This window comes from Fukomys damarensis, unplaced genomic scaffold, assembly GCF_012274545.1.
Source record: "Fukomys damarensis isolate Sample0158 unplaced genomic scaffold, DMR_v1.0_HiC HiC_scaffold_25, whole genome shotgun sequence".
NCBI lineage: Eukaryota > Metazoa > Chordata > Mammalia > Rodentia > Bathyergidae > Fukomys > Fukomys damarensis.
Window position 1 is genome coordinate 33853548 of NW_022900937.1, and position 23236 is coordinate 33876783.

The following is a 23236-nucleotide window of genomic DNA, read 5'->3' on the forward strand; positions in this document are numbered from 1 at the left end:
TTTTTTTTTTTTTTCAGACAAGGTTTGTGAAGTTGCCCCAGCTGAGCACAAACTTGTGCTCCTCCTGCCTCAGCCTCCCAGAATGCAGGGATCACACAAGTGCCACAGTGCCCGGTTCCAATGTTTTATTTTTGGGGGGTACTAAGGACTGAAGTCAGGACCTTGCGCTTGTGAGGCAGGCACAGTGGCACCACTGAGCAACATCCTGTCTCCAATATTTTATTTTTACTGATTTCTTATTTAAATCAAAGCTCAAGCACTTTGGGCCAGGCTGCAATAAAACAAGAGGGAACAGTATCAAGCCCAATAAGCACAGCACCAACACCTCCCAGAACCTGCGCACCTCTCTCAACTCTGCTGCTTTTGTAAGCAGGGTCCAGCTGCGCCTAGGCGCCAAGGAGCGCTCGGTCTCAGAGGGAAGCTGCATCTGGCCGCAGAGGCCCAGTAGGGCTCACGGTGCACACCGGGGACAACAGGTCCCCACAGCCCTGGTTCCCAAGTCCTGGGTCCTGGGTGACTCCGCTGTCTTCAGACTGCCGGGCGCCTTCCCTTGCCAGCCTGTCCGCCTCCTCATTGCCCGTGAATCCCGAGTGGCCGGGGATGTGCATCTATCAGACAAACGTTCGTGGTCATTTGCCCGTCGGGCAGCGCACAGCCACACTCACTGTCCCCAGCGTGGGTCAAGCACACACTGGGCACAGTTGGCACTGAGATCATCTGGTGGCAACATCACAGACACCCAGATGGCTGCTCTCCTGCTGCGCAGAGAGACTGGCCAGATCACAGGCAGAGAATGGATGTGTGGATGTGCACTCGGAAGGCCGAGGCAAGAGCACCACCAGTTCGAGGCCAGCCTGGGCTATGCAATGAGTTTTAAGGCCACCTGGACCACACAGGGAGACCTGGTCACAAAAATCAAAAAGGAAGGACAAAGAGAAAAGAGGGCTGGGGCTGTCGCTCAGTGATGGAGTCCCTGGGTTCAGGCTCCACTTCCACAAAACAAGTGAACAAAAAAACGAGAGAAAAGCCTGGCGTTGGTCACAGCTAAGGGAATCAAACCTGTTCAGTGCACAGCCCGCACTCACCCACTGGATGTCCATGCCCTGTGTGAGCCCCTCCAGCCGCACGAAGTCCTCCTTGTTGATCACCTCCTTCCCCGCACTTGTCCTCCACCCATTCTTCTTCCAGCCCGGGACCCAGCTGGTGATCCCTAGGCACACATGGCTCGTCCACTGGTCGTGTTGGGGCTGCACCCCCTCCCGCGCCCTACACCCCAGCCGCGATGTCACTGCCTCTGCCTGAGGGTCCCTGTCCCGCTGCACCTCCCAGCGTGCTGTGGCCCCGTCACTTGGGCCCCTGACCCTCTGACCAGCCCCTGTCCTGCATTGCCCGTGAATGAGCCTCCCATCCCTTCCAGTACCCGAGGACGCACTCACCATTGATGGTAAACATGCTGTCCGTGCACAGCACCAGCTTGCTGATGTTCTGGGTCTTGGCCTGCTCTATGGCCTTGCAGGCTGCCTGGAGACGGAAGGCCAGTGAGGTGGGTGGGGATCCACTGTGCCCTTCCTGCACGCTCGCTCAGGCTGGGGTTCTCTACAACGCTAAGCACTCTGCTCCTGTTAGCACCTACTTGAGATAAGGTTTTAGATTTTTTCAAGAAAATTCCCATCTTTCAGATTTTTTAAAACCCAAATTTTGTTTGGGACTTCACATGCCCTATGCGTGGATAAGGAAAAAAAGGCTGAGTGCTTGTGGTCAACCTGAGGAAGAGCAAATACACACTTCTGAGACTACTTACATGGATTTCCGCTCTCTGGTTGGTCTGTCGCCCGGGGAGTCTGATGCCCACATTCCTGTTTCAAAACAGAATAAAAGGAAATCATAAAGTTAAGTCTTGAAGCAATTCCCATCAATGGGAACAACAAAGTAGTGTGTTATTTTCTGAAATACAAAGCTTCACAGCACAAACACAGCCTTTCAAAGTTAACAAAGTGACAGCTGGGCGTGGTGGTGCACGCCCGTCCTCCCAGTACTCTGGAGGCAGAGGCAGGAGGATCACTGTGAGGTTGAAGCCTGCCTGCACTACACAGTGAGAGCCTGTCTCGAAGAAAGAAGAAAGTCAAAGTGACAATGGCAAGGCTCTGGAGGAAGACACCCTGGGGTGGCATCATACCACGGAGGCCACAAGTCAAAGGCTGCACTAAGGCACTGGCCTGGATCTCAGGTGGGCACAAATCCTGGGCACTGGAGCCACTGGTGCCCTCCCACCAGGTATGCAGCTCACAGGAGATGTTAACAAGAAAGACCTGTGAACTGTAAAGCACGAAAGCTGTAGACAGCAGCACTGCTACCGACCGTTTACACTACCCACACCTGCGACACGGCTCCTGTGGGCCCAGACATAACGGAAACCAAAGGTGAGAGTGGGGCTGGGCCTCCCGGGACACTTCCCGTGCGTGCACAGAGTCCCACGGCCCCGGGTACTTGTTAGGCTTCTCCCCAGGGCCTGGTCTGGCTGAAGGACTGCGCCTCCCCTCACCTCGACTGTCTCTCGCACAGTGTCACTCTGGGCCACGAGTCCTTGAAGACTCCAGTGACACGATGGCTCGGAGCCGGGCCACCTGCCTGGGACCCCGCAGCCCCACCCCCTGCACCACAGGCCGCTCTGTGGGAAGCTCTCAGGTGGTCAGGGACTCCAAAGAGCAGACAGGAGAGCACCACAGCAGGTGATGAGGCTGCTCCCCACTGCCCAGGCAGCGCGCCACCCGCCAACTTTCCACCATGGCCACCCACCAGGACGACCCATCTTGGCTTTCACACGCTTTGGAATCTGACTTGCTAGAATCTGATGCTCAAAGCCCCGGCTCTCCCCTCCCACTTACAGAGGGTGGCCGGGCCCCCAGTAGACGCCGATGCCGGCTCGTGCCCTCTTCCTCCCGTTACTGGAGCAGCAGCCATCAGTGTAGACAACAACGGAGTCTCCTGTGGAGGAAACAAGGGTGCTGCTGGACCGACCCGCTGAAACTGAAGTGCACCTCTAACTAACATGTGTGAGGCAGTGGCTTCCGGCTCAGACGGTGAGGTCCACTGCTCAGCCGTCCTGTGCTCCCCATGAGCCTAGCCGCTCTGCCTTGGAACCTGCAGTGAGACCCAGACTTGCAACCCACACAGGTGGGGTCGGGAAGGTGGTGCTGTCCCCGCCGTGCAGCTGGCTAGCCACAAATGGCTTGGCCCACCACTGGCGGCCTCAATGCCTGATAGCCAGTCACCAAGTCACGGGTCCCAGTTTGTCTGACATAACTGTAGGCCTGATCTGTAAAGACAGCTGCACCACACATTTCCACCGGTTCCTCTGGAATTAAACACAAAATGGCTTCTTCTCGGGGAAACTGTGAACACACAAATATACTGATTTCTATGAGAAATGTTTCTATTCTCTGTTCCTACGTGGAAAAGACAAAAAGGAGACTTATACAAGTCACCACCAAATACCACCCATCCTGAAGCTAAAGGTGGAGGAAAAGCTCGTGACTCTCACATCCCGGAATGCAGCAGAACATCCTGAGACCAACGAGATGGGGGTACAGGGGTAACTGGCCAGAGTGGGCAGTGGGACCCTGAGGAGCTCAATGCTATACCTCCCTACCTTAGGGCCCTACCACCCTCTGTGCTCAGGAAGTGTAGGAACAGCAAAATACCGCCATGGATTTTCATTTTATTCCACAAAATTATTTTCCTAAGAATATTCAAAAGTTTAACAGTTCTGCACCACTTGGTCATTACAGTGACTTTGCAGTTCTTCACTACAAAGAATGAGGGCCGAAATCTACTCAAATTTCTCCCTTTTAGAGTAAGAAGGTTTTATATAAACATTCATTCATTCATTCATTCATTGGCACCAGGGACCGAAACCCAAGGGCCTTTGCACTGAGTTACATCCCCGTTCTCCCCTACCCTTTCTGCTCTTTTGAGATGGAGTCTCACTGTGTATTCCAGGCTGGCCTGGCACTTGTGATCTGCCTGCCTCTGACCCCCAAGTGTGCACAAGTGGGCCTAGCTATGACTATCACATGCTCATTCCTTATCCAGGCAACACATACCCATGTAAGAAAACGTGTCCCCGCTAACAGGAGGGGCCAGGACTGTGTTCTGCCTCACGAGCTTGGCACTCGGCTCTGTGTCTGCATTTTCACTGTCCTCCAGAGGCTGCCAGAGCCGCTTGCTGGCTCTCACCTGTGCTTCTTGTGTATCTTTCTCCCCTGAAAGACAACATTTACTCATGAGTCAGAAACAATGCACTGAATATGAAATGCTTAAGAATCCGGAACTCCGGAGTACTATTTCCTCTCACTAAATCAACTTAAACCCCTCTGTGTATGGCCCTACTAAGAGGAATGGCTCAGGACTCACCAGCTCATTCTGACATCCCTGAAATTATTCTACATTTTCCAAAATAAGCTTGATATAGACAGAGAATATAACAGCATCAAAACAAATCTGGTTTTGACGGTGGTAATAGAAAATCTCTTTATAGATCACAGCCAGCCTGAAAATCCAAGGGGTTCTTTCCCTAGGAAAAACAAAAGCCCGTGTTCCATATAGCTCAGTGGTGTCTGGGGTTCAGCCTGCTCCCATCCCCAAATGCTACAATGAAATGGATTCCATGTAGAGATTCTATAAACTGACCTACAGCCCCAGTCACATCCCCACACAGAATTTTTAAATCTCCTGTCCTGTATCAATAGCTTTGCTTATCTCAGCCTGGGCATCAGTCTTGCCTATCCCTTAGATTAGGTTTTCAATACTTTCTGTAATACACGGAATTGGAAGAAATTCCAACTGTCACGGTGTCCTAAATAAAAAGGAAACACCGAGAGGGTGTGTGCTGTGAAAAGAAATACACTCTTCCCTTTAAACCACAGCCTATTTGCTCCAATGACAGTACAAGTTTCTTTCTTTTTTCTTTACACATAAGGAATAGGCCAAGCATGCTGCCACATGCCAGCCTGGGCTACACAGCAAGACCCTGTCTCAAAAAAATTTTTTAAAAAAGAAAGGAAGATAAGAAATTGTGACCTGCTGAACACACTGAATAGGACAGGAAATCTCGGTCCTTGTCTGTGTCTCCAACCCCGTTACTGATATGTCTGATGATTCTTTAATCTTTATTTATTCCTTAATGGAAAAATGACTGAACGACATTTGGATAGGAGAGGCTGAGTGGGGTAAAATGTCACAATGACACGAGAGGCAAGTACCTTCTGAGCCATCTGGGCTCGAAGACTTTTTGACAAAGGCCCAGGCCTCATCCTCCGTGGCAAACTTCTTAAATCTGGCAGCAGGAAACCGGTCCACCTGTGTTCTGCACTCATTCCTGGAAAAGGCCGGCACGTCATTTCTGACCTCTCCCTCTTCAATTTACCTCCAGAAACAACACTAGGCACAAAAGGATTAACTGATGTAGTCTTTTCTTAGGTTGGGAATAGCATAAAAAGGAGGTGCTATCAGTTCCTTGTGTCAAAGGTTCACAATATCCAATTTACAGTTTTATTTTATAGGTCAGATTCTACAATTCCTGCTCTGGTATATAGCAGCAGACAGTACATTAGTGCCATATGGCTTTACACAAAGTAAAAAGCACGCTAAAATTCAGGGATCATTGGAAAAAGGAGCCTATTAGTCACCTTATTACAGCAAAAGAGTCAACATCTGAGATGCTATTCCTCAGTAGCGTACCTGAGGCATAGGGAAACATGCACAGGCAATAAACCCTGGCATCATAAGGGAGACGTTCTGGGCACCGAGTCACAACACCAGGGCTCACAACACCCGGGCTCAAGCTGGACTTAGGCCATTCGCTTGCCTATGAATTTCCTCAACTCAGGGATCTGAACGTGAAGATAACCCCGGGGGTGCAGTGTTACAGAGTGGGTGTTACAGGGAGCCAACTGTGAATGCTAGTTTGGCATTTCTTTGTGCTTTCTTCACAAACACATCCACGGAGGACAGGATTAGGTACAATCTGAGTTCTACTTCCAATTTAGCGGCATGGAAAACGCGGTAACGATAGTTCGTACTGGTTCTGTATTACTTTTGAGGGTTGTCTGAATCTCACTATGTAGCCCAGGCTGGCCTCGAACTCAAGACGATTGTCCTGCCCTGGGCTCCCCAGTGCTGGGATAACAGGAGGCTGCGCCACCACCTTTGGCTATGTGTTTCCTTTGGGAATTCCTCAGTTGCAACAAAGACAGTCGCTCCCAAACTACAGTGGCGTTTCTGGGGCGCCAAACGCTACAAGAAAGTAGGGCTACGGGCTCCCGGCCTCCGGGCGGGGAGACCCGCAGCGCTGACACTCACCAAGTCGAGAAGACCCCGGTCCTGCGGCCCCTCCGTACCGCGTAGAACATCCCTATCGGGCAGCAATCGTGGCTGTAGAGCACGGCACCCAGGGTAATTCTGCGGGCCAGCGGCGTTAGCCAGCGCATCACTCAGCTGAGAGCACAGCGGTGCATTTTTAAGGTCCCAAGGAGCCGAGCGAACCGTGAGCGACCGCGACCACACTTTCCGGTGGCGGCGCGGGGAGATGACGACCAGGATGGGGCGGGGGTTTGCAGGTTCCCGGATGTAACTGAGGCGGCGCGACTGGTCCTCCGATGGATTACAACTGGGTGGGGTTCCGCTTGCAGCTTCTCCGGGGGAGACGGTGTACAGGTGAAGGACGAGAGAGGGAGTGTGGACCATCCTGGACCCCGACCTTGGGGTGCGCGCTCGCCGGGGCAGCCCTTTTCTGTTCCAAGCAGGCAGCTGACCAGGGCGTGGCCAGGCATGGTGTGCTGCTGTAATTTCAGCACCCTGGGGAGGCTGAGGCCAGAGGATCACAGTTCCTGCCCATGCCGGGCAAGTTAGTGACTTAGTGAGAACTTATCTCAAAAAAAATAAAATAAATAAATAAGAAAGTGCTGGAAGTCCAGGGTGAAGGTGTTGTGCCCAAGTCGCGAAGTCCCCAAAGACCACCAAGGAGTCATGTCCGATGCAAATGCAAGAGGAGTTTATTGCAAGCTCGAGCCTGGACTCTCGGGTGTCACCGTCACAGCGGCTTCAGACCGAGAGCCCAGATCCAACTTTGAACCAAGTTTATATAGGATTTTTCTGTTACTATTTTTAGTTTTCCCTTATCATCAAGGGGCATCGGGAGAGCACATTGGAACATGATCTAATGCTTACATTTGCAAATTTATTATGGGGTGCTGGGAGGGTACATATTGGTAAGTTACCTAAGGCCTTTAGAGAATTAATCCCTCTTTTCATTAGACAATTAATTCCTCTTTTCCGACTTTTGCTAAGATATATGACTATGTCCACTATAATTAATTCCTATATCAGCTATAACTAATTCCTATATTGATTAGATCACCCAAAAAGAAGCTTTTATATCAACTATACTTAATTCCTATATTAATTGAATTACAAAAAGAAGCTTATCTTAAAAAGAGGAACAGAAGCAGGGTGGAGATGCCCTAAAAGAGGAACTGCAATTGTCAAAGCACAGAGAAACTGCCACACAGAATGGAAACTGTCACATAGAATGGAATTTTTCAGAAAGGAACTTTTGCATTTACTCTATTCTGGGTAAGGGGCATGGAGCCCACCGTGACCTGGAAACTTGGACCTCACATTGGCACTGTTCAATTCCCCAGTATGGCAAAATAAACAGATAACATTGTACCATAGATAGATGATACATAAAATAAAAAGGGAAATCCCAGCCCCAGAACAGTCAAATGAATAAAGACAAGTGATATCCATGCATAATGGAACACTAGTAGGCTATAAAGAAGGATAAATTCAAGGCATTTGTTGGAAAATGGATTCACCTTGAAAAACAATGTTAAGTAAAATAAATGGTAAAATATGGTTTCTCATTTCATTAATGCAAAGTGAAAATAAATAGCAAAATAAAAGATCAGGCTGGGTGTGGTGGGACACGCCTGTAATCCCAGCACTTGGAAGGCTGAGGCAGGAGGATTGTTGTGAATTTGAGGCCAGCCTGAGATCCTGTAAAGTGAGATCCCATTTCAAAAGAAACAACAAAAAAAGAAAAAGAAACAATAATAATAAAAGATTGGTACAAGAAGAACAAAGGGTCAAATTTGGACTCCAGCCCATAATAGGCCTTCTGCCAAACCCCCATCTTACTGGTAAGGATGCCATCAGAGATAACAGTTGGTCCAAGATCTGAGAGTTACAAATGAGGCAGCAGTCCCCATCTGTCCGCTGCTGTCTGAGGTCACTGGGGACACAGTGGCCCTCAGGGCTGGACTTAACGATGCTCGCTTTCCTGCCCCCCTGAATCAAAGTCCCACTTCCTACTCTGCTCTGAATGGGAGGGCCCTGCCAACCAGCCCACGAACACTTCACCTGGACTGTTCCCTGGGTAGACAGAAACAGCCTCTTCTGTGCGTCGGGCCTAGCAGAGGACACCTGGCATTTGTGCCTGAAAAGGAGAGCACCCTCCAATATACTGGTGACCCCTTATTGGCCACCCCACCAAGGAGGTGTCTAACCAGACTGCAGAAACAGTTCTCAACCACCAAGCCTAAGGCCCAAAGCTCCCTACACAAGTTATTCACTGTGGCTGGGTCCTCCTTCCAGGACAGAAATCTCTGTCTCCTCAGAGAACAGAGGCTATTTGTCAGCTGGGGCACCCTCTCCCACAAGTAACTCAGGGCGTTCCTGAGGGTCGGACTCTGCCACATCTGGATCCTTCACTATGGGGTCACAGCAAAACCCCCAGACAAGGCCACATTCAGGGACCCAATGATGAACCACTAGAATGGACACTGAAAATAGATGGAGCTTTCAAAACCTCCAAAGCTCCTTAACTCGAGCTGGAAATTCCCAGCCTGACAAAACTGTTCACTTGACATGTGATAGGGAGTGGCCACGGGGGACCTTACCCAGAACTTGGGGCTTGGAGAAGTGGCTGGCTGGGGTGGCACAGGAGTGGCCAAGACACCTCGGCCACACCCACCAGCACCCAGCTGGTAGAGGAGGCCTCCAGACTGATTGGGGCAGCCCCTGGCGGTGATGACATGCTTCGAAAACCCAGATGTGACTTGTAGCTGACCAGGGGTGGCTGAGTACCACGTGGCCCTTACTGAGTACCCAGGGGTGACCCCCAAGCCTGCAGCACCCTGCCACCTTGGTACCCAGTGGGCCTCCCATTGAACATGACTGTGACCAGGCTAACTCCCAGACCTCCACCTGCCTGCAAAGCAGATTCAGATGAACTTGCCATTTAGGGTGAGGCCCTCCTTGGTATACTAACAGGAGCAGCCTTGAGGTAGAGAGCAGGACAGAATGAATAATCGAGGCTGGTGGACTCCCTCCAAACATCTAGGGTTCAAAGATACTTTCCTGGTCCTACACTCCAGCGGGGGGCTCCATCTCCAGATCTCCCCACGGGACTCTGGTGAAGAAGCCAGTCATGGGACCTGGGAGGCACAAGGGGAGAGGATGCTGGTGGCCAGTGTTCATCTGCCCAAGAGTGCCCAGTGGAAGGTACTCAGGTCTCCATGCGCCTTCCATGTGGGAAGGAGGCCACCCTGGCCATAGCTCACCGGCTCTTCGCCAGACCGGAAATCCCCGCCGCTGTGGCAAAGATGTGTAGTCCTTGCGCCCTGTGCCTTCTGACAGCCCCTCCTATCCAGAAGGGGGACCGGGAGTATTGCAGAGCCTTCACCCCATCCCCAGCAGGCACACAAATCCTTGCTAGGATGTGTGGATGCCTGTCAGATGGGCACAGACTTCTCCCACCTGGAGAGGATGGGCCAGCTGGGTGGAGGCCAGGCCTCCCTAAAAGAGATGCTCACCAGGCTTTGACTGGCCCTCAGAGTGACAATGGCCACCTTCATCTCCCAGGTGACTCAAGGTCTTGCCCGAGCATTGGACATAAAGTGTTTGTTGCCTTACATCCTGCGTAGAGGTCACAATCCTCTGGGAAAATTAAAAGAAGGAATCAGACTGACCACAGACTACTGCCAAGCAGAGGCAAGAAACCCACTCTGAGTGAGTGGATCTCCTGCCCAGAGCCCTCAGAGGCTATGACAGGTCACTCCTGACAGCTGATTTGTTGACTGACCTGAAGACCTCTGGGTGGTTACACCACATTACCACCTGAGGGTGGTCCGAGCCCTGAGGGATCATGGGAAGCAAATCCTCCCCACTCCTGGGGCTGGAGATTCTAACGTTTCAAAAAGTCTTCCTCTAGGAGAGTCCTGGCAAGGACCTAGAGGAAGAAGGGCAGAACTAACTCCCTGAAGGCCTCGGTGAAAGGGTCCTTATGATGTTCTGCTAAACACTGCATTGCCACTAAGATACGTGGGCTAGACAGGTAGATACACCTTTCCGAAATAAAGCTGTGCCCACTGGTCACCCCTGATGGTCAAACACCAAAACAGGGCTCGGCTAGGGTTAGGGCGGCCTCTTAGTTAGCCGCCCCCTCTCCACCTGCCCATTATGAAGGCTGCAGCCTCCCAGCAGGACCCAGACCACACAAAGCGCAGGGGTCCTCGGTGTCCCCTGCCCCCGTCCATCCACAGGAGTGGATCCACGCTCACACCCCTCTCCACCTCCAACTGGGAGCTCGGGATTGAGGTAAGTACTGCGGTGGTGTCCATATGCCATCCGTCCCCACTCAGGCTGGGCCAACGTGGCCCAGGCCCATTTGAATGCTTCCTCTGCCCTCCTGGAGCTGATCTTCCAAAATGCCCCCAAATGTCCCTTCACCTTCTCCCTGACCCAGTAGGGAGGCTTGCAAGCATCTTCAGCACTTCTACCTCTGTCCTACTTTTTGTTTAGGACAAGGTCCTAGGCTGGCCTTGAATAAGTTTCTCAAGGGGCTGCAAAGTTGTGATCTTCCTGCCTCAGCCTCTTGAATGCCGGGAGTAGCAGCGTGTACCCCCCCTCAAACATCTAATCCTAGCTTCTTCCTTCTGGCTTTCACATCACACCTGACCAAATGAAATTTTTTGGCCAACATCTTGGCTGTTCCCAGAGCCTCTTTTTCATTCCATATAGGGACTTCTGGCCTCCTGGCTTTCTTCACACCCTTGGGCACAGCTCTCTGCCCCTCTGGTGGTCATGGCTGCAGGTTGGGGCAGGGCCATCTACAAATTCCAATTGCAACGGGGCAGCCTAAGCCTCGAGGACGGGGTTCCTCCAGATGTTCCACAACTGTCCACCAGCCAGCAAGAGTACTGGGGTTTGTGTTGCACTGATGGCCTGGAGCTTTCCCGGCACTGATTCGTCAAGTACTTGGGTGCCAAAGAGCTTTTGACAAACATCGCCCAATTCATTGTAGAAAGAGCTGGAACCCACCATATGCTTCCTCTTCATTGCCTCAGCAGGGAAGTTGGAGTTCGCTCAGTACTAAATTAAGTGTGTTTCATTTGTTTGCTTTTTCAGAACTAGGGCTTGAACCCAGGGCCTCACACTTACTGGGCAAAAGCTGTACTGCTGAGTGATATCCCTCATTTTATTATTTTGACACAGGTTCTCACCAAGTGGCCCAGGTTGGGCTCCTACTTGCCATTCTCCTGCCTCAGCCTCCTGAGTAGTTAGAATTATAGACGTGCACCACTAGGCCTGACAAGATAGCTTTTCAAAAATTTAAAAATGTTTTTCTCTCCATTATTTTGGTAGCGGGAATCGAACTCGGGACCTTGTGCTTGAGAGGCAGGCGCGGTGCCACTAAGCTAAATCCCTGGCCCAATTTTTTCTTTTTACAAATATTTTTCTCTTACGTTAGTTTTTTAAAAAACATCCTGTTTTTTTCCCCAAGCATGGTGATATATGTATAATCCCAGCACTTGGGAGGCTGAGGCAGGAGGATTGCTTCAGTCTAGAGGCCAGCCTGGGCTACATAGTGACCTCAGGGTCGGCCTGAACTATATACTGAAACACTTTCTCAAAAAACTTCCCCGTAAAAACGTCCTGTTTTATCCAGTGGCCAAAGTTACTTTAGTATTGCTTCTTCGCCAAAGCCCAGGCCTGTTCATCCAGCTGTTTCCTGGAACTGAGATTGAGAGCCACAGCCTTGAGAGAACACGGTAGGTAAAACGGCACTCCAGGTAAATTCGCCTATAGGTTAGCAAAACGCACACACCTGTCCTCCGGCGGCACTTCCGGAGACACTCTAGGCGCCAGAGGCCTTCTCAATGGCTCTTCCTGTTTTCGCCCCCCCCACGGGATGTGACGAACTCTCGCGAGAGCCGGGTCTCTTCCTAAACCGGCGCTCCGTGAGGTAAGTTCGCGGCCTGCCCAGTCTTGTGCTTTTGTGATGGTTTTGAGGGTCCGAGACCCAGTGGGGTCGTCCTGGGCGGCGGGCCCTGCGTCCTGGTGGGGATGCTTTGGATTACCGGGTCAGCGCTCGCCGATGGCCCCCGCGGACCTGTCGGGAAAGCGGGCTGGCGGCTGATCCGGCGTTCCTTCTTCAGGGTCTCGCCATGTTCAGTTCAAGTGCCAAGATCGTGAAGCCCAATGGCGAGAAGCCGGACGAGTTCGAGTCGGGCATCTCGCAGGCGTTGCTGGAGCTAGAGATGAACTCGGACCTCAAGGCCCAGCTGCGCGAGCTCAACATCACGGCGGCCAAGGTGAGCGCGGGGCGGGCCGGGGTCTGCGCCGAACTCCTTCATAGGCTACCGTGGAGACGGACCCGAGATAAAGTTAGTGCGCTTTAGGAGCAGATCCAGATCTTCTCTTCACCTCCAATGTGACTGCAGCGTTAGCTTTCTGTAGCAGTGGCCTGGATTTATTGTGTCTACTTAGTCCTGCACGGTGGCACTCGTGTAATCCTAGCCCTTGGGAGGCTGAGACAGGAGGGTCACCGCAGGTTCCAGGCCAACCTAGGAGACCTTGTCTAAAACCAGCTCAGCCCCGCTCCCCGAACAAAGAACAGCATACCTGCTTTTGAGACAGGATCATGTGTAGCTCAGGCTGGCCTAGAAGTCTTGGCAATCATCTTGCCTCAGCCTCAAGTGCTGGGATTATGGGCGTGCATCACTACACCCAGGCCCCTCTGAGAGTGCGCTGGCTGTGAAATTTAACCTTGCTGCCTAAGGAGCTGGGATTACAGACACGCGCCACCACACCAGTTTGAAGTTTACTTTTTACATGGTCTTCGGTTAAAAGTTGAGCGTTTAGGCAGCTTGGTCCTACACAGAGGACAACTTGCATGCGTTGGTGTCCATTTCCATAGACAGGACGTGTATTGAGCCAGGGTCTTGCTGTACAGCCCAGACTGGCCTTGAAGTCAGAGCTGTCCTGCCTCAGCTTCCTAGTGCTGGGACTACAGACGTGGGCCACCACACCCAGTTTGAAAGTTTTCTGTCATGTTTGTGGGACGTGAGAAAGACAGTACAGCTGTAGTGCTTGACACTTCCGTTTTGCTTGTCACTCCACAGACAGGTGAACTGTAAGTAGAGGTTTGTTTTGTTCTCGAGGTCATGGGGTACAGGGCACATCCTGTGATGGCCTCCAGCTGCCCAAGTCCTGAGGCACTTGTGTCTGTTTGTTCCCCTCCTTCAAAGCCACCTGGAGGGGGTGGCAGTGGTCTCCTAACTTAAGGCTCCACCTCTGAGTGTCACGGTTTAGTTCCCACTTCAGTGCCTCGCAGTGAGGATTTGGCTTCAGCCCCTGAGCCGCATGCAGACTTTATCAGAGCGAAGAGCTCATCATCATGATTGAAATGTCCTGCTTTGAACCAATGTTCACTGAATGAACGGCAGTGTGGGATTCTGTTTTAGTGGGAAGAAAGAGAAGTGTGAGTTTTCAAAAGTGGGTATTTTTTTCCTTTTTCCTTCAGGAAATTGAAGTCGGCGGAGGTCGGAAAGCTATCATCATTTTTGTCCCAGTTCCCCAGCTGAAGTCTTTCCAGAAAATCCAGGTCCGGCTGGTGCGTGAGCTGGAGAAGAAGTTCAGCGGGAAGCATGTGGTCTTCATTGCACAGGTAGCTGTCCTGCGGTCATGTTTCTGCCTCTGGGCTTGGTTAATGTTACTGTGCTGGGCTGCGGTGGTCTTGAGTGTGAGGAAAACAACTGTTACGTAGTAGAGGCTGCCAGGAAAGGTGGGTTTATCTTGAGTTAGATGCAGCGCATCCTGTCTGAGCATCACCAGTTGTCTGGCCACAGGGTGGCGTGTTTTGGAGTTGTCAAATGACTTTCCACGTCCACAGTGCCACAGGTGTGTTGTGGCACAGGACTGTGTCCAGGGGCCACTGTGGTTGGTGCCTAGCAGTGCTGCCGCCAACAGGCTGAGCTGCCCTGGGATTCCGCTCGGGGGATCAGAAGGGGCTGAGGGGCCCCAGGTAGGGAAGGGCCGTCAGAAAAGCTGTGTTAGCTTCCGGTCTGGCTTTGCAGCCCAGCCCAGGCTATATCCTGTGTCCACCTTGGGTTAGCTGGGCTTTTTGAATGTGGAAAGATTGAATGTTGGGGATTTCCCAGTAACAGTTTAGGCTATCTATTCTGAATGGATAATGAAAAGTCAGAAGTAACGTAAAAGGGGTTCTCAGCCTGCTGTTCGGTCTAGGTTTCATTTTGTCGAACTTAACTGTCTTACAGCGTTTGGACAGTTCTTAGCCTTCTGTCAACTTAAGATTTTTTTTTTTCTCTTACATGACACCTTTTGCCTTACAGAGGAGAATTCTGCCTAAGCCCACTCGAAAAAGCCGCACGAAAAATAAGCAGAAGCGTCCCCGAAGGTGAGTGTGGAAGTGTGTCCTCTGCGTGTGCACTGCTCCTCCCGGGCTCGCTGTGGGGTGGGCACAGCTGCTCTCTGGCTGATTCCTTCCCGTCTTGCGTCAAAGGGTAAAATATGAGAAGGAAGCTGCCTTCTTGCTTCATGATCGACGTTAATGAGACATAAGGTAGCTGGGGTTTATTTTACTAATTTGTTTATTTTACTTCTCATTTATTTATTTCTTGTTGGGGAGTGGAGGTGAAAAGCTTGGGTTCTCCTGGTGCTACCGAAGTAGAGTGTGGCCGCTGCCAGTGACCCTCGTTAATGGGTGTGAAAACAGACCCAAGACTTGGAGAATTGGCTCTTTCAGCTGCTAATAGTGCCAAGGACGAATTAGAAGTTAAAGTTTCTCTATTCTGTAAGGGGCTTTTCTGGTTTTTATTTCGTCTTCACCCTTTCCAGGCCGCTGCTGGGCCCCAGACCTACATCCCCAGCCCAATAGTAGTGCTGAGAATTGTTGTTCAGGAAATGGAAATTAGAAAGACTTGTTTGGCCAGGGCCTTGTTTCTGAGGCTGCTGGAGCAGCAGACTCTTCACCATGGTGCTTGGAAGAAGCTTTGTGGTCCCGTTTCTGAGGACCTGGTCTGGAACTGAGGCGAGGGGCTGCTCAGGATCCCCTCCGTCTGTCCGCCTGCCCACAGCTGCAGCTGCTGGGTGCTCGGGTGCAGGCCCTGTGCTCCCTCACGTGGCTGGGCTGGTGCTGCTCACACTTCCTGGCCTGCTTTTGGGCCATCCTTGGGTTCGGTGCTGACCAAGTGCCCTGGGGCTCCTGCAGGAGCAGAGGTCTTGTTTTTCCCCCAAGGCTCCTTAGTCCCCTGGGGCTGTGGTTATTGTCAGGGTGACCTTGCTGTGGCTCCCCTGGAAGTAGCCATGGACCTGTCCATCCTCCTCGGAAGTCCCTGGCAGACCTACACACCTGGCTGTTCCAGTGAGCGGCAGTGAGCTGTCCAGAGGTGTCCTGTGGGATTTGGAGAAGTGCGCTTCCACCCAGCTTTGCTTTCCGGAACAGACCCTGGAGCGGGGTGTGCGGCTCAGCATGAGCCACGCATGGGTTCCTTGTGCTGCCGGACAGGAAGTGAATGGCCAGGACACAGTGCCACCTCCTGTGTCTCAGGAGGCTTAGAGAACCAGGGTACCAGCCTGTCAGAAAGTGCCGAAACCACTTAGCCCTGCTGCTTCAAGGTGTGTGTGTGTATAGCAGGGTCCCCGGAAATCAGGATTCTAGCCAGGCTCTGGTTTAGGGTGCTAGACACAAAGGTGACAGGCATGGAGGGCCTGGATCGGGGCTTTCCTGGGCTGGTGTCCTGCGGGTTCCAGTCCTCTCCTGATGATTGGTGTGGGTCCCAGGCAACCCCACCCTGGATGCTGGGTCACCTCAGACCCCAGGTTCTGTCCTGCTGCCCAGCTCACCGTCTGGGCTCGAGCCTCACTCTGGGTCTCTGTGTGGTGGACTGTGGGCTAGGACTGGTGGGGCAGTGTTTGGGGTGTGGCATAGTGAGTGTCTCTTTGGACAAGGAGTTACAGTGGCATTTTGGAGGCCAAAGAGAGCCAAATACCCCTTAAGAGTATTTAGTAGGTAGGGCTGAGGATGTAGTTCAGGGTCACCATGCCTGTCTGGCAAGCGCAAGGTCCTGAATTTGATTCCCCGTACCAAAAAAAAGTGTTTAGCAGGTAAACTGTGTTCTTGTGGGGCTTTTTTCAGATGTGGGTAGTTGAGGCAGGGTCTCACTATGCAGTCTGGGCCGGCCTTGAGCTCTCTATGTAGCCTGGGCTGGACCTCAACTCCTGGTGAACCTCCTGCCTCAGCCTCCTGAGTTCTGGGGTTACAGTGTGTGCCGGGCTGGGTTGGCCCTGGGTTCCCTCACTTACCACTCTCCTTTCAGCCGCACGTTGACCGCCGTGCACGACGCCATCCTCGAGGACCTGGTCTTCCCCAGTGAGATCGTGGGCAAAAGGATCCGCGTGAAGCTGGACGGCAGCCGGCTCATCAAGGTGCACCTGGACAAGGCCCAGCAGAACAATGTTGAGCACAAGGTGAGTGGCTGCCCACCCCACCCCTTGGGGTTTCTGATCCCCTCTGGGACCAGAAGGCTACGCCCCACTCTGAGCAGGGAGGAGTTGGGCTCCAGGCGCCAGTGTCCCCGGTGCTGACATCTGCAAGACACATGTGTCAGAGAGTTCTGTGGTTGACTTTGCTCTTTCCTTTCCAGGTAGAAACGTTCTCTGGTGTCTATAAGAAGCTCACGGGCAAGGATGTAAATTTTGAATTCCCAGAGTTTCAATTGTAAACGGAAATGTTAAAATAAAAGTGTGGTTCTAGTATTCTGGACTATGTTTCTTGGGATCCCTGCCTTTCACTCTTTTGAGGCTGGACCTCACTGAGCTGCCCAGGCTGGGTACAACTTGCAGTCCTCCTGTCTCCAGAGTGGGGGTTACAGCGAGCACCACCACAGCCAGCTGAGGGAACTCAGATGGGTGAAAATATTTACAGGACCTATATCTTTTCACCGAAATACTGACTTTGTAGCGAAGGCGATGTGATTGACTTGATTTTGAAAAATTGGTTTAATACTTTGCTACGGTAACTTGAAAACATTTCTTAGCCAGGGGCTGGTTCAGGAGGGGTGCCATGCTTGGGCTGGCCTGGGTGTTGTGCTGGGTTTCTGCACTGGGGGTAGGCTGGGTAGCCTCCCTTTGAGGCTGTTAGGAAGAAATCGAGTTTCAGCTGGCTTTGAACCCAATTCTTAAACGTTTCTTCAAAATGGACAGCTGCTCTGTCCCGAGTGGCCGTGGGGTCGCTGACCTGGTGGACGCAGGCAGCACGTCCGGTCTGCCGCCCACAGGCAGGCGGTCCTCGTTTGGCTCTGCTGTCTAAACTTCCCGCTTATCTCCAGGAAATGTAAATACTCCCCGGAAGTGGGCTAGATCCTCCCAGCCCTGAGAGGGGTCTGTGGGGTCAGCGCTTGGCAGGCAGGTCTGTTCCCAGCCGCTGTGGGCCAGTAGCGGGTGCTGCTCTGGGCTGCAGCGGGACGGAGATGTGCCGGTGTGAGATGCCCAACGTCCTTTCCACCGGAAAGTGGTTCAGGCCTACAGGCTGAGACGCGCCAGGTCCCACTTCTGTTGCAGCGTGGAATGTTTCTCTCGGTTTTAAAAAGCCTTTGGCTGTGTAGAAACACTTCTAATTCTTTCACCTCGTCCTCTTCCCGAGTTCCACATTTTGAGGATTTTCATTGCGTATATTTTTTTGGTTTTTGTGTTTGATACTGGGGATCAAACTCAGGCCCTTGTGCTTGTGAGACAGGCGCCAGAACCACTGAGCTAAATCCCTGGCCCTCACTGCATATATTTTGATCATTTATCCACCTTCCATCTAGTAAGCCTCCTTTGTACTCGTCCTGTTGGATTCTGTGTGTGAGGGAGTACACAGGGCATTGTTCTGAGCCTGGCCTATTTATCCCGCCTGATGTTCTCCAGGTCCCTCCACTTTTCTGCACATGCCTTCCCTATGGCCAAGTAGGACTCCACTGTGTACACACAGCACGTTCTCTGTACCATTGGACAGGTGCTGAAGCTGAACCAGACCTTGGCCGTGCTGTGCCTGCAGCACAGCCTCTCCTTAACTCACTTGGGCAAGGCCTGGGATTCCTGGGCGCTGGAATGGGGCCTTGGGGTGCTGTGTGCAGAGGGGTGGGTCTGGTGTGATTGTGGGTGAGCCCAGCTTACACCTGCAGGCAGAACCTGGCCCAGCTCTTGATCAGCAGCCTTGTGAAGGGCTGGAGGACACGGGCTGGCCACCAGGGCGCTGAGGGGTGAAGATGCAGCTGGAAAGGCTGAGTGTGCCCTGTTCCCACGTGTATTTCTGTAAGCACAGCAGAAAGACCCGCTGATCCCAGCTGATGAAGACTTGCATGCAGGAGGAAAAACCACTGGCCATGGGCAGACAGGAAGCAGAACAGCACCCCAGGGGAGGGCTACATCTCCCCACTTCCAGGCCATGCCCATGGCTACCACCTCCCCACCAGGCTCCGCCTCCCAACCGGAATCCCCAGTTCTAAGCCCATCAGTGCACACTGATCCAGCTGACTCCCTCCCCAAGCCATCTAGGCACAAGCGAGGCAGCAGGGAGTAGCCTTGGGGGGTTGGTCTCCACTGCACAGAATCCCTGTGTGGAGGGCTGAGTTGCTTGTACTTTTCATAGTCTAACCACTCACCTGTGGGAGGACTTCAGAGGTGCTTCCTGCTTTGGGCTGCTACAATTGTTGCTTTAAGCACCTGAGGACAGGTCAATGTGTAAACTTACATTTCTCTGGGAAAATACCCACTGTTGCAATTGCTGAACTTTTTTTTGGCAGTGCTAGGGATTGAACCCAGAACCTTAACACTGAGCTACACCTCAGCCCTTCTGTTACTTTGTATTTTTGAGACGGTGCCTTGCTAAGTTGCCCAGGCTGTGCTTTCCACCCTCCTGCTTCAGCCTCCCAAGACAGGAGTGCAGCACCACACCTGGCTTATATGCATCTTAAAGCAGGTCCCTGCCCCCAAAGTGTGTAAAAGGGCACTTGTGGTTTCACCCCCCCAGGTGTCCTTCACACGGTGCTGGGCTAATTTGGGTCTCATTGTGAGCCAGGTCTCCATAAGTGATAGTCAGGCACTTCCACCTTCTCCAGAAAAATTCATGAGACAGAAGGAAAAGAAACCTGCCAGCTTCATTTTCTGCTGGCTGACCTGCTGCTGGGTGGTCATTACTTCTTTATGCTTAAGAATTTCCACTAGGAGCCAGGGATTTAGCTGTGTTGTGCCGCCTGCCTCACAAGCACAAGGTCCTAAATTCGATCCCCGGTACCAAAAACAAAAAATTTCCACTGTGCACATGCTTATTTAAAATGGCAAAAAGGACTGGTGACGTGGCTCAAGAGTAGAGTGCTTGGCTGACATGCATGACGCCCAGAGTTCCATCTCCAGTGCTGGGAAAAGAAGGAGAGAAAGCCATGCGTGGTAGTTTGGGCCTATAATCCCTGAACTGGGCAGGTGGGTCACAAGTTCAAGTCCTGCCAGGGCAATTTAGCAAGACCTCATCTCAAATAAAAAGGGCTGGGGATGTAGCTCGTGTGAAGACCCAGGGTGCAATCCCTGGTGCCACAGCAAAAGAAAAGCAGAAAACAGGAAAGGTGAAAGAGCCAGGAGGGAGAGCTGGGCCGGGCCGCGTTCCCACACTCCCCGGCCTCCTGGGGCTGGCCGAGGTCTCTGACCGGAAGCGGCTGCAGATAAGCAGGCTCTGGCGGCGGGCAGGGCTCCCCAGTGCCGGACCGGGCTGCTGCCTCTAAATAGCAGCAGCCATGCGCCCCGCGGAGCAGTGTCCCTCGGGGCCGACCACGGTCAGGACGCCGATCTGGACGTCCCCGCGCCTAATCGGGTGCACCTGGTAGGAGACACTGCTGGGCTCTGAGCGGGGTGGGGCGGGCTGAACCCCGAGATGGGTGTCAGGTTCCACCCGGTGGGGATGGGCGGGGATCGCGCCCTGGGGTCTTGGAGTCGGGGCTGTGGAGTCCTGGGCAGGCTACGGATTATGATGGACAGAGTCACAGGAGTGGGGGCCTATGATCCGGGGCCAGCACAGCTGTGGGGTGAGCAGGGTGGTGGCAGCTCCTGCTTGGACCCCTGCCCACCACCTGGCGATGGGGTAGCCCCAAAAGTGAACAGTGCACTGTAAGCCCCTCGTGCGCTGTGCGAAGAAAAGGGTTTTGGCGGGACGGGGAGCTCTGCTGCAGACCTGATTCTGAGAAATCTCTGTGCCAGGGACAACAGGCTGAGGCAGAAAGAGAAGAGGGGGAGAAGCATTTTCTTGCTGGGCTCTGGTAAAGAAGCCAGTGTGTGTTGTGGGTAGAAATCAGTGAGTATAATCCTGTCATCCCAGACCTCTAGGAGGCTGAGGCAGGAGGGTAGCAAGTTCGAGCCCATCCCACACAAATTATCGACTTAGTGAGACGTCTCAAAATGCAAAGTACAAAAAGAAAAACAGAGCGAGGCAGAGGGGCCCTGGGGATAGGTGGCGGGTTGGCCAGGACCCCAGTGCCCCCTAATGCTGCAGGGTATGGCTTTAGCTCCGTAGATATCTGTATCTATCTGTGGTCTACGAAACTGGCCCTGCCCCAGGGACTGAACAGGATTGCAGCACCGGGCTCGGGGCACCTAAACCCTGCCCTGCTCCAATTCTTACAGCATATGTCTTCCCGGAATTCCACGCCTAATCCCCTCTCCCCAAGCCCAGCCTCTCCCATCCGTGCTGGGAGATAAGGATGTTGTTCTTAGGGAGACCCTGCCGAGCTGCCTGCCTCCGTTTACAAGACCAAATTCCTCCCCCAAGGCGGTGGCCGGCAGCCAGGGTGGGGCCGGGGCTCCCGAGGCGGCAGGGCCTGCCCATCCCTTCGATCCTTTCACTCAGGCTGGCCCTGAACTCACTATGTAGCCCAGGCTGGCCTCCAACTCATGGCGACCCTCCTCAGCCTCCCGAGTGCTGGGATTACAGGTGTGCACCACCATGCTTGACAGTCGTTTCTTTCTTTACTTTTTTTTTGTTTAATTTTAATTTTATTAGTGCATGTTTGCAGTACATGATTATATTCATTGTGGGCTCTGGTGCATGTGCAGAACACATCCTAATTCTTTTTAAGTCCCTTCCCTTCTCCTCTTTCCTGCCCGCTCCTAGTCTTGATCCCCTTTTCTTTTGCAAAAGATCCATCTCTCTACTTCCTTTTGTCTTTTATTTTGCTTTTTATTCATGCTTTGGATGTCTCATAAGAGAGAAACCATGTGATATTTAAACTTGTGTGTCTGATTTATTTCACTTAATAATATGGTACTGGAGGGTGGGTATGGTAGGACACACCTATAATCCCAGCCCTTGGGAGGCTGAGGCAGGAGAATCCCCATGAGTTCAAGACCAGCCTGGGCTACATAGCGAGTTCAAGGGCAGCCTAAACTTTACAGCAAGATCCTGTCTCAAAGAGCTGAAACAAAACAATATGGTCTCAAGGTGTGTCTATTTTCCTACACCTGACTCAAGTTTATCCTTCTTTACGGCAGAGTAGTACTCCATTCTGTGTGAATATCACATTTTGTTTCTTTACTTTTGATACCAGGGATTGAACTCAGGAACTTGGTGCCACTGAGCTAAACCCTCAGCCGCAGTACCACATTTTCTTTATTTATTGGTTGATGGGCACATAGATCCCTTCCAAGATTTAGCTGTTATGAGTTGTGCTGCTATAAACATGGGTGCGCATGGGTCACTGTACTGTGCTGTCCCTAATTCTTTCGCCTTTCCCAACATTTTCTCTCCCCCACTATCTGGGAGGTCCCTCTGTGGCTTTCCATGCCAATGCCAGCTACTTGTTCTCTGTCCTGGAGCAGGAGGGGGTCCCAGGTGCCCAGTGAACCATCCGGGCCAGTGAGTTTCAGAGATGTGGGAGGTGTAAGGGACTTGGGCAGCAGGGTAGCTGCTGGTCTAATCCTCCCGCAGGAGTTCATGTGCCCACACCCGCGATGAGGAGCAACCTGGCCCTCGAGGGCGCACTGCTCTGCCTGGCCCTCCTGTTGCTGCCGCTGCCCGCGTGTCCCCAGGCGGCCGCAGAGGACGCCTGCTCCGTGCAGATCCTGGTGCCCGGCCTCAAAGGTGAGTGGGCTCGGGGGTCAGGCTGGGCCTCTTCAGCCTGGCCATGGAACACAGATGTGCACGACCTGGGCACCTGGGGCAAATCTGCCCATAGGTTGGGCCTCAGTTTCTCCATCTGTACACCACCGATCGGGCTGCACGGATCCTGACCTGTGGAATTTGGCTGTGGACCTGTGTGACTCCAAAGCCGGCCAGGTACCAGCCACTCCGCCTCTCCAAAGTGGCTGCAGTGAGTCCACTGGCATTGGCCTGGCACTGCACCCATGACCTCAGCATGGTAACCTTGTCTGGTCCATTTTACAGGTCAGGAGGTTCAGGAATTCGGCACTTTACCTAAGGCTCCCCCATGTGTTCCTACACTGGCAGGAGAGCTCTTTATTCTTTTATTTTTATTTCTTGTAGCCCTGGGGATGGAGTCCTAGGAACTGAGCCCCAGCCATTTTTTAAAAATTTACTTTTAATTTTGAGTCAAGGTCTCACTAAATCTGCTAAATTGTCCAGGCTGGGCTTGAACTTGAAATTCTGCCTCTGCCTCTGCCTCTCAGAGTACTGGGATTACAGGCATATGCCTTCATTATTTATTTTTATTTATTATTATTATTTTGGTGTTTTTGAAACAGAATCTCATTATGTAGCCCAGGCCGACCTTGAACTTGCAGGGATCCTCCTGCCTCAGCCTCCTAAGTGCTGGGATTGCAGGTGCACACCACCACACCAACCACATATTCTGCATTTTTTTTTTTTTTTTTTTTTTTTTTTACACGT

General features: G+C 52.3%; 3 protein-coding genes across 4 annotated transcripts in view; 2 read left to right on the forward strand and 1 right to left on the reverse strand.

Moving 5' to 3' along the window:
* Window positions 1-15: 15 nt before the first annotated feature.
* On the reverse strand, window positions 16-6835 carry Rnaseh1 (ribonuclease H1). The gene is made up of 8 exons (XM_010629108.3): window positions 6361-6835; window positions 5262-5377; window positions 4104-4262; window positions 2886-2985; window positions 1802-1856; window positions 1437-1521; window positions 1086-1210; window positions 16-608 (listed from the first exon to the last, which is right to left on the reverse strand). The coding sequence occupies exons 1-8, from the start codon at window positions 6486-6488 to the stop codon at window positions 411-413; spliced, it is 966 nt and encodes a 321-aa protein (XP_010627410.1). The 5' UTR covers window positions 6489-6835; the 3' UTR covers window positions 16-410.
* Window positions 6836-12228: 5393 nt separating this feature from the next.
* Rps7 (ribosomal protein S7) lies at window positions 12229-17121 on the forward strand. Its single transcript, XM_010629109.2, has 6 exons — window positions 12229-12307; window positions 12501-12656; window positions 13868-14011; window positions 14697-14761; window positions 16683-16833; window positions 17010-17121. The coding sequence occupies exons 2-6, from the start codon at window positions 12510-12512 to the stop codon at window positions 17085-17087; spliced, it is 585 nt and encodes a 194-aa protein (XP_010627411.1). The 5' UTR covers window positions 12229-12307; window positions 12501-12509; the 3' UTR covers window positions 17088-17121.
* A 2963-nt stretch (window positions 17122-20084) lies between these two features.
* The window catches only part of Colec11 (collectin subfamily member 11), an 8683-nt gene continuing 5531 nt past the window's right edge, over window positions 20085-23236 (forward strand). The window contains exons 1-2 of one of the 2 annotated variants that reach the window (XM_010629111.3): window positions 20085-20221; window positions 22319-22471. In XM_010629111.3, the coding sequence (XP_010627413.1) occupies window positions 22342-22471 (130 nt within the window). In that variant the 5' untranslated portion in view covers window positions 20085-20221; window positions 22319-22341. The remainder of the gene's footprint in view (window positions 20222-22318; window positions 22472-23236) is intronic. The other variant, XM_010629112.3, reaches the window with a different exon arrangement.